Source organism: Malaclemys terrapin, chromosome 1, assembly GCF_027887155.1.
Source record: "Malaclemys terrapin pileata isolate rMalTer1 chromosome 1, rMalTer1.hap1, whole genome shotgun sequence".
In the NCBI taxonomy this organism is placed as follows: Eukaryota; Metazoa; Chordata; order Testudines; family Emydidae; genus Malaclemys; species Malaclemys terrapin.
Genome location: NC_071505.1, coordinates 119822967 through 119839901, shown reverse-complemented (window position 1 = coordinate 119839901; position 16935 = coordinate 119822967). Strand labels below are relative to the sequence as shown.

General features: G+C 40.6%; 1 protein-coding gene across 1 annotated transcript; it reads left to right on the top strand.

Moving 5' to 3' along the window:
* Window positions 1-1558: 1558 nt before the first annotated feature.
* On the top strand, window positions 1559-15979 carry CMAS (cytidine monophosphate N-acetylneuraminic acid synthetase). The gene is made up of 8 exons (XM_054036818.1): window positions 1559-1779; window positions 4229-4371; window positions 4681-4833; window positions 7218-7351; window positions 9501-9595; window positions 10461-10623; window positions 12453-12594; window positions 13133-15979. Exons 1-8 carry the CDS (start codon window positions 1586-1588, stop codon window positions 13333-13335), a joined length of 1227 nt encoding a protein of 408 aa, XP_053892793.1. The 5' UTR covers window positions 1559-1585; the 3' UTR covers window positions 13336-15979.
* Window positions 15980-16935: the final 956 nt, after the last annotated feature.

Below are 16935 nucleotides of genomic sequence, written 5' to 3'. Positions count from 1 at the left end.
TCGTGCTGGGCAGACCCTGGCTTATGCCTCCCTATTTCCCCGGACATGTCCGGCTCTTTGGAAATTCCCCCCGGACGGGGATTTGATAGGGTTACCATTCGTCCGGATTTACCCGGACATGTCCTCCTTTTTGTGCTAAAAATAGCGTCCGGGGGGAATTTGTAAATAACTCAAAATGTCCGGGATTTCCCCCCTCCCCCGGCAGAGCAGAGCGAGCAGCTGGGAGGGCTGCAGGAAAGTCACGGGCTGGACTCCGGAGCAGCTGTAGAGGAGCTCCGCCCTGCATTCTAAGCTGGCAGCTCTCCCCTGCAGCCCGGCTCCGGCAGCACTGTGCAGGGCCAGGGACCGGGTTTTGTTGTGCTGGGGAGAGCAGCCACGTGTCCGGCTCGCACAGAGCCCAACACCCTGTTCTGAGCAGCAGGGTAAGGGGGCCAGGGGGCAGGAGAAGGGGCAGGGAGGTTCTGGAGGGGGCAGTCAAGAAACGGGGGGGGGGGTCGGGAGTTCAGAGGGGGGCTTTTTGCGGGGAGTGGAGAAAGTTTTGGGCAGTCAGGGTACAGGTAGGGGGTAGGGTCCTGGGGAGCAGTTGGGGGGGGGTGTCTTAGGAGGGGGCAGTTAGGGGACAAGGAACAGGGAGTCTTAGGTAGGGGGTGGGGTTCTGGAGGGCAGTTAGGAGCAGGGGTCCCAGGAGGGGGCAGTCAGGGGACAAGGAGCAGGGGAGTGGGGGGCTGGGAGTTCTGGGGGGGGAGCTGTCAGGGGGCAGGAGTGGGGAGAGGGATCGGAGCAGTCAGGGGACAGGGAGCAAAGGGGTTTAGATGGGTTGGGAGTTCTGGGGGGGCTGTCAGGGGGTGGGGAGTGATTGGATGGGGCGTGGGAGTCCCAGGGGTCTGTCTGGGGGTGGGGGTGTGGATAAGGGTTGGGGCAGTCAGGGGACAAGAGGCAGGGAGGCTTAGATAGGGAGTGGAGTCCTGGGGGGCAGTTAGGGGCAGGGGTCCCAGGAGGGGGCAGTCAGGGGACAAGGAACGGGGGGAGGGTTGGGGGTTCTGGGGGGACGGGAAGTGGGAGGGGCAGGGGCGGGGCTCCTCCCATCCTCTTTTTTGCTTGCTGAAATATGGTAACCCTAGATTTGAGCACCAAAAAGCCGGACATGTCTGGGGAAATCCGGACGTATGGTAACCCTAAAATATGGTAACCCTAGTTTGGGGCAGGCCCACCCACGTATCTCCCAGGATCCATAGTAGGATTAACACTAAACCAGGCTGGCTCTGAAACTCAGTCCCAAAAGCCACCACTGATGGGTTTGTTCTTCCTTGAACTCTTCTGAGCTGTATTCCACCCATCCACCCTGTATTGGACAGGGCACCCCCTGCCCTCCCACTCCACCCTGTGCTGGGCACCAACCCCAAATAGCACAGGGCTTCATTCCACACCCCCCCCCCCCTCTGCAAGGCTTAATTGCCTCCCCCCGGCTACAGCCCCAGAACTACATTTCCCGGCATGCTCCTGGCTGTGGGCGCCGCGCCGGGGGCGGGGCTGACGCGTGGCACCAGGGGACGCGGGGCCGAGGCCGAGGCTCCCCCAGAGGAAGATGGATTCCGCCGCTGCTTCAGCCAGCCCAGTCCCGGCGGCCGAGGCCGCGCAGCGCCCCCCGCACATGGCCGCGCTGGTGCTGGCGCGCGGCGGCAGCAAGGGGATCCCGCTGAAGAACATCAAGCCCCTGGCCGGGCTCCCGCTCCTCGGCTGGGTGCTGCGGGCGGCTATCGACTCGGGGGTCTTCCAGAGGTGCGCATGCGCGGGGCAGCCCCCCCCCCCCCCATCTCCTCAGAGGGGTTTTAATTAGCGACGTGTCTTGATTTTAGGTTAATTAAATAATGTGCTTTGAGTGTTGTGATTAATATCGTAGTATTAATGATTAAAATGACTATATATTCATATTCTTTGGGTGTTGTTAATATAGTAATGGTTACAATTACTATACATTAATTAATATACTGTGATTTTCAAATTTAAATTAAGCCACCATCTCATGTCCCATCTGCTGCACCTGAGTGCCAGGGAGCTGAGTTAGCTCCCATTGACCAGGAAGTACCCTGAGCCTTGGCTCTTAGGTTAAAATACAGGCTATGTCTAACGTGGAGATTCTAGGTATGCCATGACTAGAGTGACCTGCTAATTTTCTTCTTGCTGGCAGTGTTCATGAACTGACCAGACACACCCATTTAATCTTTTAACTACAGGAGATACAGAACTGTTAGACAGAAATGGGATATGTTTTCCAGGTCCCTTTAAATAATTTGAATGGGAAATGTAACTACACCTCTACCCTGATATAATGTGACCCAATATAACATGAATTTGGATATAACATGGTAAAGCAGTGCGGGGGGCTCCATACTCTGGTGGATCAAAGCAAGTTCAATATAATGTGGTAAGATTTTTTGGCTCCTGAAGACAATGTTATAATATATGGAGATATACCTATCTCCTAGAGCTGGAAGGGACCCTGAAAGGTCATTGAGTCCAGCCCCCTGCCTTCACTAGTAGGGCCAAGTACTGATTTTTCCCCAGATCCCTAAGTGGCCCCCTCAAGGATTGAACTCACAACCCTGGGTTTAGCAGGCCAATGCTCAAACCACTGAGCTATCCCTCCTCCCCCCCCCCCTTGTGTATGTGTATATATATATATATACACACACACACGTACGTACTCACTCACTCTTGTACATACATCTCTACCCCCATTATATCGGGGTAGAGGTGTATGTACAAGAGTAATAGCTCTTTGTTTAATGTAAAGGGCTGTGGGGTTTTTTTAAACTGTTCAGTTTTAGATAATTTTATTTCGGAACACGTGGATGAACCTGGAAACTAATATTCACTGCTGTGTAGTGGCTCACATGAGTGTTGTAATTTGTGACCTGGAGCTGCTGTCATCATCGTTATATATATTCTGATGAATCCCATCTTTGGATGGAAAAACTTGTAAAAGATGAGCATCATTTATTGTGTGTAGTACAGTGAGAAAGATATTAGTATCCCTAAGACGAACAAGGTGTTTTTTTTCTCTCAAGTTTTATTGCATTTGTTACGTTTTGGGGTTCTTTAACTTGTAATTCCGATGGCAGTGGTTTCACACTATGTATGCCTGCATTTTGCAACAGTACACACAATCGACCCAAGCCCTCCTTTTGTAAATATTTCTCATTCCTGATAATCCTGCTATACCAGTATTGGGGCTTATTGTGCCAGAATCTCTGACTGTCATTTGATTAGCTGTCACGCTGGGGTTGGATTGAACCCATTGCATTTATTTTACTGTAGTTACAGAATAAGCTAATTTATAACTGAATCCATGCAAACAGATATGAATGGTCATTGTATTAATATCAGCATAGCTTCTGAACTATGCAACTATTTCAAATTCAACATTGATTCATCTGAATGGACTGTTACAATGTGTCAAACAAATTAGAACACTCTGAAATAATGCATTTCCTACAGGTATGGAAGCTCAGACCTCATAAAGTGTTAGATTACAGTACCACTCAGCTTTTCAGGAGAATGGATTTTAATCTAATTTAACTTGGTTGGTTTCTTATCCTGCTGTTGACAGCAGTAGTTTTACTAACAGAAAATACTTGAACTAGTTCTTTTTCCAGATGCAGACAGTATTAAGATGTGATGATTCTTAGTAGGTTAGTGAGCATTTGGACACCAGTTACCAGCCTTCAGAGCAAGAATAAAAATTGACCATCACTTTTCATATTAAAAGAAATGGACGCAAACTATTTCTTGGTATTCTGTGACAAATGGTCACAGTTTGTTGGCTTCAATTTGATGTCCTTGTGCTTCAAAACCAAGTCTAATACTTTTGTGGCTGTATGTGAGCCAGTGAGGGTGGCTAGGCTTGTAATTAGTTTGGCTGTCTAATTCAATCAGTGCTTAACCAGCAAAGAGTTGATCTTGCTAAGTGCATTCTTATGAGGCATCTACTAAAATGCAGCATTGATTTTAACTCCCATGATTGTAGTTGCTCCATTGACAATTTAGAAATGGGATGCAGACATCCAGTTTAAATGTTTGTCTCATTTGGTGACCAGATTTCTGCTGTCATGAGTAAGATTAGTAATCAGCCCATTAATGTTATACAGTGCACTTAGAGATTAGTGTTAATTCTTCTCTTGTGTTCTCTCTGTAATCATTCACGCAGTGTGTCTTTGTCTGCCAACAGTGTGTGGGTTTCCACAGACCATGATGAAATTGCGAAAGCGGCAAAGAAATTTGGTGTAAAAGTCCATCGCAGAAGCGCTGAAGTATCTAAAGACTCTTCTACTTCTTTGGAGGCCATCCAAGAGTTTCTTCGTCGTCATAATGGTATGTTTGTTGCTATTGATTTAAGTCCCAATGCGTCAGGGCGCTGAATGCCCTTAACTCCCATTGAAATCAGTGAGGAAGAGGGTCTTTAATATTTTTTTCTTAATTAGTAATGCTGTAGCAACAATTTTTCTAATGGCTAAAGTCAATCACTTAACCATATAACTTATGTATCTGCTCATGGGATTTCTTTGAAATTGTATGTGTGTAAATAATGTTAATCGTTAAGTGAAAGTATTTTATTATTTATATGTATTGAATATTTCATACAACATTTCTCATTATATATTTTACTTTTTCATTCTTTAGAGGTTGATATTATAGGAAATATTCAGGCAACGTCTCCCTGTTTACATCCTGATGATCTTATTAAAGTGGCAAAAATGATCCGAGAGGATGGCTATGATTCTGTATTCTCCGTTGTGAGACGGCATCTGTTTAGATGGAGTGAGATAAAAAAAGGTAATATTCTGAAGTTTCTGATTATTACTATGGTTCATAAAGCATGCTAGACTGGAAGCTTTATGTTCATTACACTTGGAAGTGGCATCAGAGGCATACGTTTCATAATCAGAGGAACCCAAATAGCTGTCTTTTTTTTTTTTTTTTTTAAATAGTGATGTTTTAGTGTAGCTGTTAATGTTCGTTCATTTCTTAGAGATGACCTGAAGCTCAAAGTACGAGTGTCACTAACATATTTAAACATAAAATTACTCTGTCAAAAAGCCCTCAGTTCATGTCCCCCCACAGATTACATGTTATATATCGATCTGACAGCAAAGGCTTGCCTCTTCACTAGGAGAAAAAGTAGGTTCTTATCTCGTGTTAGCTAACACATGATAATTAACATGAGGTAAAATTGTAGGGAAGACTTAGTTGACAAAACAACGGAAACCCTAGGCTACCCCATACTCTTTATCTTAACATGCTAACTTGTGTTAAAGCAACAAACTGCCTTGTCTTCGCTGCAATTTTACCTCTTTTAGTTGCCACATGTTAGCTAACATGAGATAAGAACACACCATCTTTCCAGGTGAAGATGCAACTGTAGCAGAGAGGCCAACCATTAAATGAACTGAGATGGAACTAACATCTCACCTTTAGAAGAGGTTCCTGCATCTGAGAGTGAGACACATTGGTGCGTATTTGGATACTTATACTGCTGCTGTCCATGTTTTACTAGTTTCATAAAATGGAAGCCTTCATTCTCCAAGGAGTTCAAGTCCATGCCTTTTACACCGCTAAGTCCATTTCGTAAAAATTACCCAAGAGCTCTAATTCTTGTCCAGTGTCATAATTTGGGATGTTTTGGGTGTGGTTTTTAGAGTTTACTGAGCACTGCTCTCTGAGAGAGAATATAAAAAACACTAGTTTACCACACACACAAAAAGTTAACAAAGCATTATGCTGAAAATAAGTTGAAATGAAAAGTAAAGACTTCTTAGAATTAGGGCTGTCAAGCAGTTAAAAAGATTAATTGCATGATTAATTTCACTGTTAACAATAATAGAATACCATTTATTTAAATATTTTTCAGTTTTCTACATTTTCAAATATATTAATTTCAATTACAATACGGAATACAAAGTGTACAGTGCTCACTGTATGTTTATTTTTGATTATAAATATTTGCACTGTAAAAAACAAAATAGTATTTTTCAATTCACCCAGTACAAGTACTGTAGTGTAATCTTTTTATCATGAAACTTGAACTTATAAATGTAGAATTATGTACAAAAACACCTAAGTTTAAAATTAAAACAATGTAAAACTTTAGAGCCTACAAGTCCAATCAGTCCTACTTCTTGTTCAGCCAATCGCTCAAACAAGTTTGTTTACAGTTGCAGAAGATAATGCTGCCTGCTTCTTGTTTACAACGTCACCTCAAAGTGAGAACAGGTGTTTGCATGGCACTGTTGTAGCCGGCGTTGCAAGATATTTACATGCCAGATGCGCTAAAGATTCATATGTCCCTTGATGCTTCAACCATAAATGTAAACAAACTTGTTTCTCTTAGCGCAGGGAGTTACTACAGAAGGAATGACATGGTATGAGGGTGTATAGTAGACATATAAGAAAAAAACACCTCTGTTTTAAGATATATGGATGACTTTATTTATTTATTTTCAATTTCCCTAAAAAAGCAAAAAAAACCTAGATTTTTCCATACAAGGTACTAGAAATGGTAATGGGAGAAGAGCTATTTTTCTTTCACAAAGGCAGGGACACTCTTAACAGGGTGAGGTGAGGGAAGAGGAAGGGCCATGGGGCAGGTTTTGGTCTGAAGACTAAGATAGATGTGTTCTCTGCAAGTTTGAATGGGGATCTTTCAGTTTTCTATACGAGAAATATAGGGCATTCCTATGCCTTGGGATCCAAAGTTACCTGGACAGAGACAACAGTTCAATGATTCTTGGGGTACGTCTACACTTACCGGAGGGTCCAGCGGCAGGCAATCGATGTTCTGGGATCGATTTATCGCGTCTGGTTTAGACGCGATAAATCGATCCCGGAAGTGCTCGCTGTCAACGCCGGTACTCCAGCTCATTGAGAGGAGTATGCGGCATCGACGGGGGAGCCTCTGTGCCGCGTCTGGACCTGCGGTAAGTTCGGACTAAGGTACTTCGAATTCAGCTACGTTATTAACGTAGCTGAATTTGCGTACCTTAGTCCGAAGTGGGGGGTTAGTGGGGACCAGGCCTTAGGTACCTACCCTTTCTGAGACAGGAATCAGAGAAGCTGGTGACTGTTGTACCCTTAATTTCCCAGCAGCAAGGTATTTAAACAAGAAAGTGACTCTAAACAAAAGCTTTTATTTGTTCATTTTGTCACGATTTTGTTTACAGTTAACGAAGTGACAGTGCCCCAAAACCTGGATCCAGCAAAGCGGCCCCGGCGTCAGGATTGGGGTGGAGAACTGTATGAAAATGGGTCATTTTACTTTGCTAAAAAGGACTTGATTGAAAAAGACTACTTACAAGTTAGTGCTTCTATTTTGTGGGTTTTTTAGAGTAATATCTCTAGTACTCTTTCATTATGGAGCTCAAAGCTGGCAATTGTGATGCATGTAATTGGCTATAGTAAGGTAAGTGTTGGAGGAAAAAACGGATGCCAGGCAGCAATTATTGAAGCCAGGTATGTTGTAACCCTTAACTACTGTTAACCCTCTGGCACTAATAGGTACAGTTCTTACAACATAGCTTTCTGAAAGAATTTGTGCAAGAAGAATGTATTTTTATAGGCCTAAGGATATACAGTGTTAGAATTCCCATTGGAGCGCCAAGATTCGGTTCTATGACTCTTAATTCAGCTGAGTATTCATCAGAGTATTCCTCTTAAGTAAGAATTTTAGAATAAGGCCTCTAATGTGGTAGATAAAGAGGGCTGTGGCTATATTACCAACTTTCTTGTGACTTTTAGCAAGTACTTAATCTCTCTGTACCTCAGTTTCCCCATTGGTAAAATGAGGATAATGCTTATCTCACAAAGGTGTTGAGGCTTAATTGACTTAACTTTTGCAGAGTGCTTGGAATCCTTTAGTTCAGTGGCTCTCAAACTTTTTTACTGGTGACCCCTTTCACATACAAGCCTCTGAGTGTGAACCCCCTTATAAATTAAAAACACTTTAACACCGTTATAAATGCTGGGGGCAAAGCAGGGTTTGGGGTGGAGGTTGACAGCTCATGACCCCCCATGTAATAATCTCGCGACCCCCTGAGGGCTCCCGATCCCCAGTTTGAGAATCCCTGCTTTAGTTTTAGAAATGCAAAATATTTCTTAAAAACTTACAGGACTCAGTCCTGAGTTATGTTCCACTTCATTTGGAACGGAAAGCAGATGAGTCACCCGTGCTGGAGGGATCCTTTGAAGAGGGATAGTTACCAGAAGGTGCAGAACTGGTGTATCTGACTCCTACACACCACTCTCCTGTAGCCTGCAACATAAGGGATGTATCAGGGAATGGGTGTGCTGCACTCCCACACTCTTGGAGCTCACAGCTAACTAACACATTAGAAAGCCCCAAGGCTAGCGTAGACCTGGCTCCCGGATGAAGTAGCCGTAATTGGCTCCCCTGGCATAGAAGGTTGTCCCAGCTGAGAATGTTAGCCATGCTGTATAACTTTTGTCTTGCAGCCACCTTCATTCAGTGTTGTACTATTATCATGTTAGCTGCAGAGGAAGCAATTAAACATAATAGGCCTTTGGCTTCTTACTAAAGAGATAGTTTAGCCTATGTATTGTCAGCATTCACTTACTACAATAACATTTTGGCATTATCTGAGGTTTCCACTAAGAGCTGGTCTTTCTGAAGCTAAAAATGAAAGGCAGGCCTTTTTTTTCATCTTGATTCTTTGATGCTAAGGTGCAGTCAGTTCACTCTGCCCATCAGAGTTGTCCACAGCAGCTATTACGCAGGACATGGTTCCTATGTACTAAACTGGAAATGTACTCTACATGAAATTGAAAAGCTGTTTAGAGCCTTGTGTTTGAATTATGCAACAGAAAAATCAGTGACTTTTTTCACTTAACATTAATAACTTGCTACTTCTAGAGAGTGCCTTCCATCAAAGGAAGTCTAAAATGATTTACAAACGTTAAGTATTGCTCATAACAATTCTCTGAGAGATCAGTAGTCTGAACTCCATTTTACAGATAGAGAAACCGAGGCACAAAAAGACTAAGTGACTTGCCCATCATGCTATAAGAGATCCCAGAAATCCTGAGAAAAGAGAGAGTCTGTCATGCCAGTAAATAGTTTGCACTGAGTCAGAGTTAAAATGTGCTGCTGTCTCTTTTCCCACTAAATGACCTAGTGAAGTCAGTAGGGTTTAGTGATGAAAGTCTTTGTTTTCAGTTTCCTTGGCTGTAAAATAAGAGTAATAAAGTCCTTTACAAAAATGAGTCTGTAAAAGTCTAGGATGAAAAGCACTGTGCAAATGGAAAGTAATAGTAACAAACGTTTGTTTTTCCAGCTAAGTAATTTGGTTACTACTGTATATGGCGTTAAACATATTTAGTCCTCTTAATTTAGTCGTGAAGGCTACACACTTCTGTCTTTAAGTTGCTGTTGTGTTAGCTACTGATAATGAAGTATGGGGAATAATACTACTGAAATCTAATTTGTTTAGGGTGGAAAAGTGATCTACTATGAAATGCGTGCTGAATGCAGCGTGGATATAGACATAGATATCGATTGGCCTATTGCAGAGCAAAGAGTGCTGAGGTAAAAAGGAAGGTTTTGAAAGTTCAGTATTATTTATTATAATTGTGATTTATTTTGTCCCTTGATCTTGAATATCAGCCTTTAAGGGTTCGTATGACCAAACTTTGATCAGTCTGTTTTTTTCAGTGTTGATTGTTTGTTTAAAGAAATAGTTGCTCAAATGTCTTTGATCTAAGCTATCTTTCTCCCCATCTCTGCACCATTTCCTAAGGCTGTTGAGATCAGCTGAATTTGCCTTGTTCTCGGTTCTTCGGTTTTAGCCTGGGGGTAGGTGATTCAAAAACCCAATCTTAACATAGCACTTCTTTAGTATGTCCATTCTGGCTCTGTCCAGGGCTCTGTGTAAGATCTTAAGCTCCTACGCGTGGACGCCATGCCTAATTCTGTGTTTGTAGGGCTACATTAGGATTGGGCACCGCAGGCACTACTGTAATGTAAAGGTTAAGTAATACTTTAGTCATTGTATCTGTGACCCGATTTTCCACATTTCTTTTTTCTTAAAACAAGTGTTATAGAACATAACTCGCTCTTCTAAAGAAAATAAAAAAAGCTCTATTGCTATTTTTAAAAACAAATAAAAATGGACAACATGGGTAACTTGTCTTTCGCCACAGAGCTGCATTTATTAGTAAGTTTTAAGTTTTGTTTTTTCATGTTTTGAGAAATACAGATTCATTTATTCTGCATTTATCTTTTTGGGTATATTTTGAAAATTAAAGATGTTGGGGAGTCTTTCTTCTTGTGAAAGTAACCAAGAATCACAAACCAAGATCCTTTGCTTTGCATTAATGGGTTACTTTTTATTTTAAATTTTTTTAAATGTAATTCCGAAGTCTTCCATCCTGAAATAATAGCTTTTCTCTAGATATGGCTATTTGGGTAAAGAGATGAAGCTACTGGTTTGCAGCGTTGATGGATATCTCACCAATGGTCACAGTTGTTTGTCAGAAGATCAAAAAGAATTAAGCTCTGATGATGATGATAGAGGTGCTGATGGGATTTCCTTATTAAAGAAAAGAGGAGTTGAGGTAAGCATCCTTTTTGAATCATGAGACTTTCTGTTCCTTGTTTAACTTCTACACCGTGAACTTTTAAAAATTTAAATGGAGGTAGGGCACGGCACTTCTGAGAACAATTTTGATTAAGCCATCTTAGCACCTCGAAACACTCAGATGGTGGTAACTATATGGTCTCTAGTTCCTATGTGGTAATGACAAGTTTCTAGATCTCACTTGTACTTTTGTTGGCATTTGCTCTAGTTGTCCCAAGGTGGTGGGAAGGAATTTGTATGGTATTGTGTTGGCACCGCTCATGTTGCAAGTGCTGCTGATCTGGCACACGCACTGAGCAGTAGTCCTTTATCTCAGTAATTGTGTGGCTCCTACTCGCCATAGTATCTAAGTTCCTCATGAACCTTAATGAATTCGTTATCACAAAAGCCCTCTGAGATACAGAAGCACTGTTATCCCCTGGTGATAGATGGGGAGTTGAGACACAAGATTAACTGACTTGCCCAAGGTTACACAAGAACTGTGGTAGAGAGAGGAAATTAAGAACAGATCATTGGAGTCCTGGTCTAGTGCTTTTAACCACAAGATCATCTATCCTTCATCTCAGAAGTCCTAAGAGTTCAAGATAAGTGGGAAAAAACCAAAACCACATTGTTTTAAATTGCTTTCCTTAATCATTAAAGCCAAATTCTACCTCAGTGAAGATCTTACACTTATGTAAGATCTTACATTGGTGCAGGATCAGCCTTATAAGTCACTTACATTTACTGTACTGCCTGATTGATTCAGCCAGGGAGAACTTCCCAGTGCAGGAACTGAGTAAGTTAGCTGCATGCTGTCTTACAAGGCCACTGCTGCAGCTCTCAAGAACACAACAAAGGTAGGGATGGGATGGGGCAGAGACCTAGCAGTTGCTGCTATGGTAATTCTGTGAAGCACTGTTGCCTATAGGCTTCTTATCTTGAGCTGCCAAAGTATGTCCGAGCCCATTTCTGTACCTTAGTATTGGGAATGGGGGAGTCTAAAGATGTCGTCATAAATTTCCTGGGGCTGAGAGTTTTTTGTTCTGCACCTCCGTGTATACTGCGAACATATGGTATCTTGCGCTGCGCACAACTCCCATTGATTCTAAATATGAAAAGATGAGTGCAGAATATTCACTGATAACTTGCAGCACAGACTGGAGAGGAGAATTTTGCCTATACTTAATTTTTTTTTTTTTTTTTTTAAACAAAAACATAAGTGGCTTTAACTTTCGTTTTACCCTACAAAGTGCTTTGTTCCTAGCTTTCAAATACAAAATGTACTTCCAACATTTACTTGCAGTGTCATGTAGCTCTTTCTTTTAGAATTTTGCTGAAACTCCAGAGCCCTGAATGCAAATAACAAGAATGTTGCTAGATGGAGAAATCATGGAAAATATTTTGAATACATGTGTACATCTAGAAATATTGTGGAAACCTTCATCAAGATATTTGTATTGCCCAGTGTGGTTTAGATTAGGTGTTGAGACCTTGGGGCATTTGATAGCCAGCACACCACGGTTGTATTGTGACAACCAATATTTCATTTAACAATCTTGGCATGTGTTGTGTTTAAAGAGAGAAATAAGAATTCCTGTTTTGTGAATTAGAAGGAAACCTATGTATGGATAAATCACTCTTCCTTAATGACTAGAAATGCAAGGTTAATAATGTGTTCTTGCATCCTAGTCAGCTCTGCTTTGAGTCCCAAAGAGATACTTCAGCTATGGAATGCTAATGCCTTTATCAATTTCCATTATGATCATTCAAAAGTCACTTTGTGTCTGTATATGAAGTTTATTCTAATTTGACTTGATTTAATAGGTATGGCTAATCTCTGAAAAAGAGCGTTCAAAGACGATTTCTGCTATGAAATTGGATTGTGAGGTGAAAGTACAAAAACGACGAGATGTAGAAGACTGGAGAAATAAAATGAGTTTATCCTGGAAAAAAGTGGCTTACTTAGGTTAGTTTCTTTTTTTTTTTATAATGGAAACTTCATGCAACATACACAGGTCCAGTTAAATAATACATAGCATGGCTTATCTTCAAAGCACTTTGCCCTTAGTTTAATAGGCAAGATTAATAATGAGATTGTTGAAAGCTCTGATTCTACCGTGCAAAGGGTTTTTCAGTTAACAGTTAAGGGCCCAATCCTCCAAACACTTGTGTAAAGCTAAACGAGTGCTTGAATAGTTCCATATACTTTAAAGGCACTATTCTTGTGTAGAAAGTTATGCATGATCTTAAGTATCTGCAAGATCCAGCCCCTAATATTTTTATCGTTTTGTAGCCACCACCTGTAAGTTTTACGTCCCTCATGGAGGTTTTGTAAGGATTGATTGATTCCAATTTGTGAAGTGCTTTTGAGATCCTCAGGTGAAAAATGCTGTAAAAATACAAATTATTTCTTTAATTTATTAACCAAAGTTGCAATTCATCACATTCAAGAGAAAATGCTTTACTTATCTCACTTCAACTTATCTAAATTCTCCTTTTCATAGGATATGATGAATCTGATGTGGAGTGCTTGAAGGAAGCTGGCATGAGCGGTGTTCCTGCAGATGCGTGTGCCGCTGCTCAGAAGGCTGCCAGTTATATTTGTAAAAGTAATGGTGGCCGTGGTGCCATTCAGGAGTTTGCAGAATACATATTGCTGCTAATGAAAACAGTGAAGGAAAGAAAACTAAATGAACTGAAGAACTAATGAGGAAAAACCCAATTCCCTCCCCCAGGATAAAGTCTGCCTTTACTTTGCATAATGGCTTGCCTTTGTTGGACATTTCCACGGAGTTAAAAGGGTATTGTCAACAAGTTCAGGTCCCTATATTGGTTTAATTTTAATAATATAATTATTAATATAAATGCTTTCAGACATGTAAGTGTAATGAAAAGGTTTTTGTGTGTGTTCATGAAACAAAATTGCAGCATTGTGTTATGGCATGAGAACCACAAAGTAAAACCGGTTATTCTATATTGACTGTCCAAACTGAGTGAAATGCAAAACATCAGTGGCTTAAATGGTGAAAGAGGTGTAATTTTAAAACTCTAGATCCTCTTTATGAACTAGAATTTTGTTAGTAAGAAAGAGAAGGAAATCTCTTCTTCATGACTTTGCTACCTGGGTATAAAATGCTGCTATTCTGAAAGGGCCTGGTCCAACGTCATTTAAGCATTAGAGTGAGCTTTTAGTGACTGCACAAGGAGTAAGGCAATAGAAAATCAGTCCTGTGGGGTTTTTGTTTTTAACCTGCTACTAGAGTGAGCTTATTTTATCTTACAACCATATCTCTTCCAGCATATGCACAAACTTGTGCTTATTAGAACTGTGATTTACAAAATCATAACTGCTGCTTTCTCATACTATAAGTAGTGCCTAAAATACTGCAAAATGAATTAATACAGTAAAAACTCTTTGATCTAGCACTTCACCAACCAGCAAGCTCTCTAAACCGGCATTTCTGATCTGCACTGAAAATCTGGTGTATAGTGTGGTTGGTGCAGGGCCAGCAGGGGGCTGGGGTGTGGGAGGGGCTGCGGGGCACACTCTTGGAGGGAGTTTGGGTCTGGGAGGGGGAGTGGGGCAGAGGGCTGGGGCGTGGGTGTAATTGCTGGAAAAACTATAGTTGGTATCCATATCTCCATTGGTATGAATCGTGGCTTTTTTATATCATGTTAATTTATGGATGATTTATAAATTGGTTTCCTTTTTGGGGGGGCAGGTTTTGTTTTGTTTTTGTTTTTATTTGCCTTAAAAATAACTTGGTAATGTATTCATACCTCCATGGATTTGTAGAAATAAGGAGTTCTTCAAGAACAGCACTTAAAAATGCAAATCTGTTTCTGATCTTCTATTTATCAGTGGGTCAAATTTGACCATAGATGATGCTAAAAAAGAATCCCACTAATTTTTAATAGGAGCTGCATGTATATAACTGAAGGCCATATAATAAAAATTATTTACAGTTCAGATAACTGTCAAACAACATGTTAAATTATAGTGGTGTCCGTTTTGGGAGTTCAGTGCCTATCACCTCCTTTTACTGTTGTCCAGTTAATATGGTATATCTAATTATTTGTTGTTCTTTTATTATTTATTTACTTTGTTATAACTGTATAATGCTTAAAACTGACTCTTCTTTTTTCCAATTTATTTGTTGTAGGGTTCCTTGTGAATTTTTTCCTTATTGCACTAATCACTACAAAATGATCATTGAAGTATTTCTTTGGGGAAAACATAGAGTTTCGCATAAGATGAGTTATAGGGATTCTGTCAACAGGTATAGGAAAAGCTGGACATATTTTGGACTAAGCAGCAGTCCCTTTGACAGTGTCCCTTTTAACTCGTGTAGTCTCAATAGTGGTAAAACTGCAGAAGTTGTACCATTTACGGCCACGACTCAGTAAGGTACTTAAGATAGTGCCTCACTTAAATTAGTCACGTGTTTAATTACCTTGCTTAGTCAGTGCCTCTGTAGTCATGTTTGAATAAATGTTTATTGTGGATGGGTAATTTAAAGCAGGGTGAAGGTCACAGTACTAAATTTGCTTCCTTTCTCCTCTACATTAGAGGCAGCAAACTTAATGTATGAAATGTTTGAATACTTAAGTATTATTTTTTTGTAACTCCAAGTATACACAAGAAATCTGGTGTCTCTTTTTGTCTAATGGGCAGAAAGAATTGGTAGCTGTTAAATAAAATGTTCACACTTCTGCCAGAATACTTCATAATTTTATTTTTGTTGAAAATGTCTTAATATGAGCATCTTGTATACAACATACATAGGACATTTACAGCAGCAAGGGTTATCAGAGAAGGTACTTCTAGGGGTAATTTTAAAAATCCTTATGACTACTTGGGTGTCTGATTTAGGCTCTTACTCAGAACATACTTAAGCACATGCTTAAAGTTGATGGCACTGCTCCTAGTACATAAAGTTAATCATGTGTGTAAGTTGGACTTTAGGTGATCTGGGTTCAAATGCTTGCTCTGCCACAGGCTTCTTGTGACCTTGGGCAAGTCACTAAACCTGTGTGTTTCTCCATTCCTCATCTACAGTTTCCGATGTAAGGGTGTGTTGTGAGGGCAAATACATTAAAGATTGTGAGACACTTACAGTAATGGCAGCCATGGAAGTATGTTACATTAATAATGTTGAGATATTTTGTATAGCCATTGAACTTTAAATTAAATGAGGAAAATCACTGAGCAGTTGTTTCTTGTCATGGAAATTGTCCAAGGTTTTTATTGCAAAGTTTCTTTGGGTAGTAGGGTGTAAAGATGTTTAAAGAATCTTTGACGATGTAGACTTCGCAAGTTTCACCAAACAAATAAAAGATAAGAAACCTCATGTAATCTATTCATGTATAGATAAAATATGAATGAATATACATTAATTGGTCAACTGGCAGTTACATAGGCAGGTTTCTTTAACCTTTTAGTATAAAATTATTTATGGGGTTCCATATAGGTGAAGGATGATGTTTCCATGCAAATACTGTACTCTTTCGAATCTGATTGTCACAACAGTGGAATATATCCAGTGAAGGTGGATGTTCTTAATACACAAATTAGTGTGGTGGTTTTTTTGTTTAATACAAATCTAATAATTTACCCTAAGCCTGGGCCTTAATCATTTGTTTCTAAAAGTGGATCTGCACTGCTCAGTGTCCTCCTAACTCAGCTGCTGCTGCTGTTACATCAGTTTCAGCAATCTGTGGTTGGGTGTGTGAAGGTAAGATTGAACCCTCTGATTTTACTGTGTTTTAAAGGCCAGCCCAATGGTTCAGTGTTGGCATAACTTCTAAATTGCATGGAACAGGTTCAGGAATCTGTGGACAAGATACCATTTTCAAATAGTATTCCAACAGTGGATTGGCCTGCAAGAGTGGCACAGAGAAATCCATCAACAAATAATGGGGTGTGTGTAGCCTACAAGCTAGCCACTTTTAAAGCAGTACATGTTGCCATCCACCATTTATTTATACTGAATCTGATCTCTGATCCATCCAGGCCACTATCCTGCCAGTTCAGAGCTATTTCCTGTAGTGCGATCCTAAGAGTTTTTTGTCCAGACCTGTTATATATACATTGAAACCTCTTTTTGGTGCCCATTCAAATGATTGACAAAAATGGGTTGCTTAACAGCAGTGTTCTCCTAACATGGGGAGAGAGAATTATAACCACTACAGACCATAGTATTGAACCCTTCTGTGTTTCAGTATACTGTTTTCCCCACAAGGTTAACCTTTCCATCTCAAATTTTGCTGCCATAAATCCTAGATGCTCATGTGGCTAGTAAGATTT

What these genes read in the sequence shown, in the direction of transcription:
- CMAS (XM_054036818.1), top strand. Translation starts at nt 1,586, where the DNA reads ATGGATTCCGCCGCTGCTTCAGCCAGCCCAGTCCCGGCGGCCGAGGCC. An exon ending in GTTTCTTCGTCGTCATAATG is followed by an intron (nt 4,372 to 4,680) that starts GTATGTTTGTTG and finishes TTCATTCTTTAG; the next exon opens with AGGTTGATATTATAGGAAAT. An exon ending in GAAAAAAGTGGCTTACTTAG is followed by an intron (nt 12,595 to 13,132) that starts GTTAGTTTCTTT and finishes TCCTTTTCATAG; the next exon opens with GATATGATGAATCTGATGTG.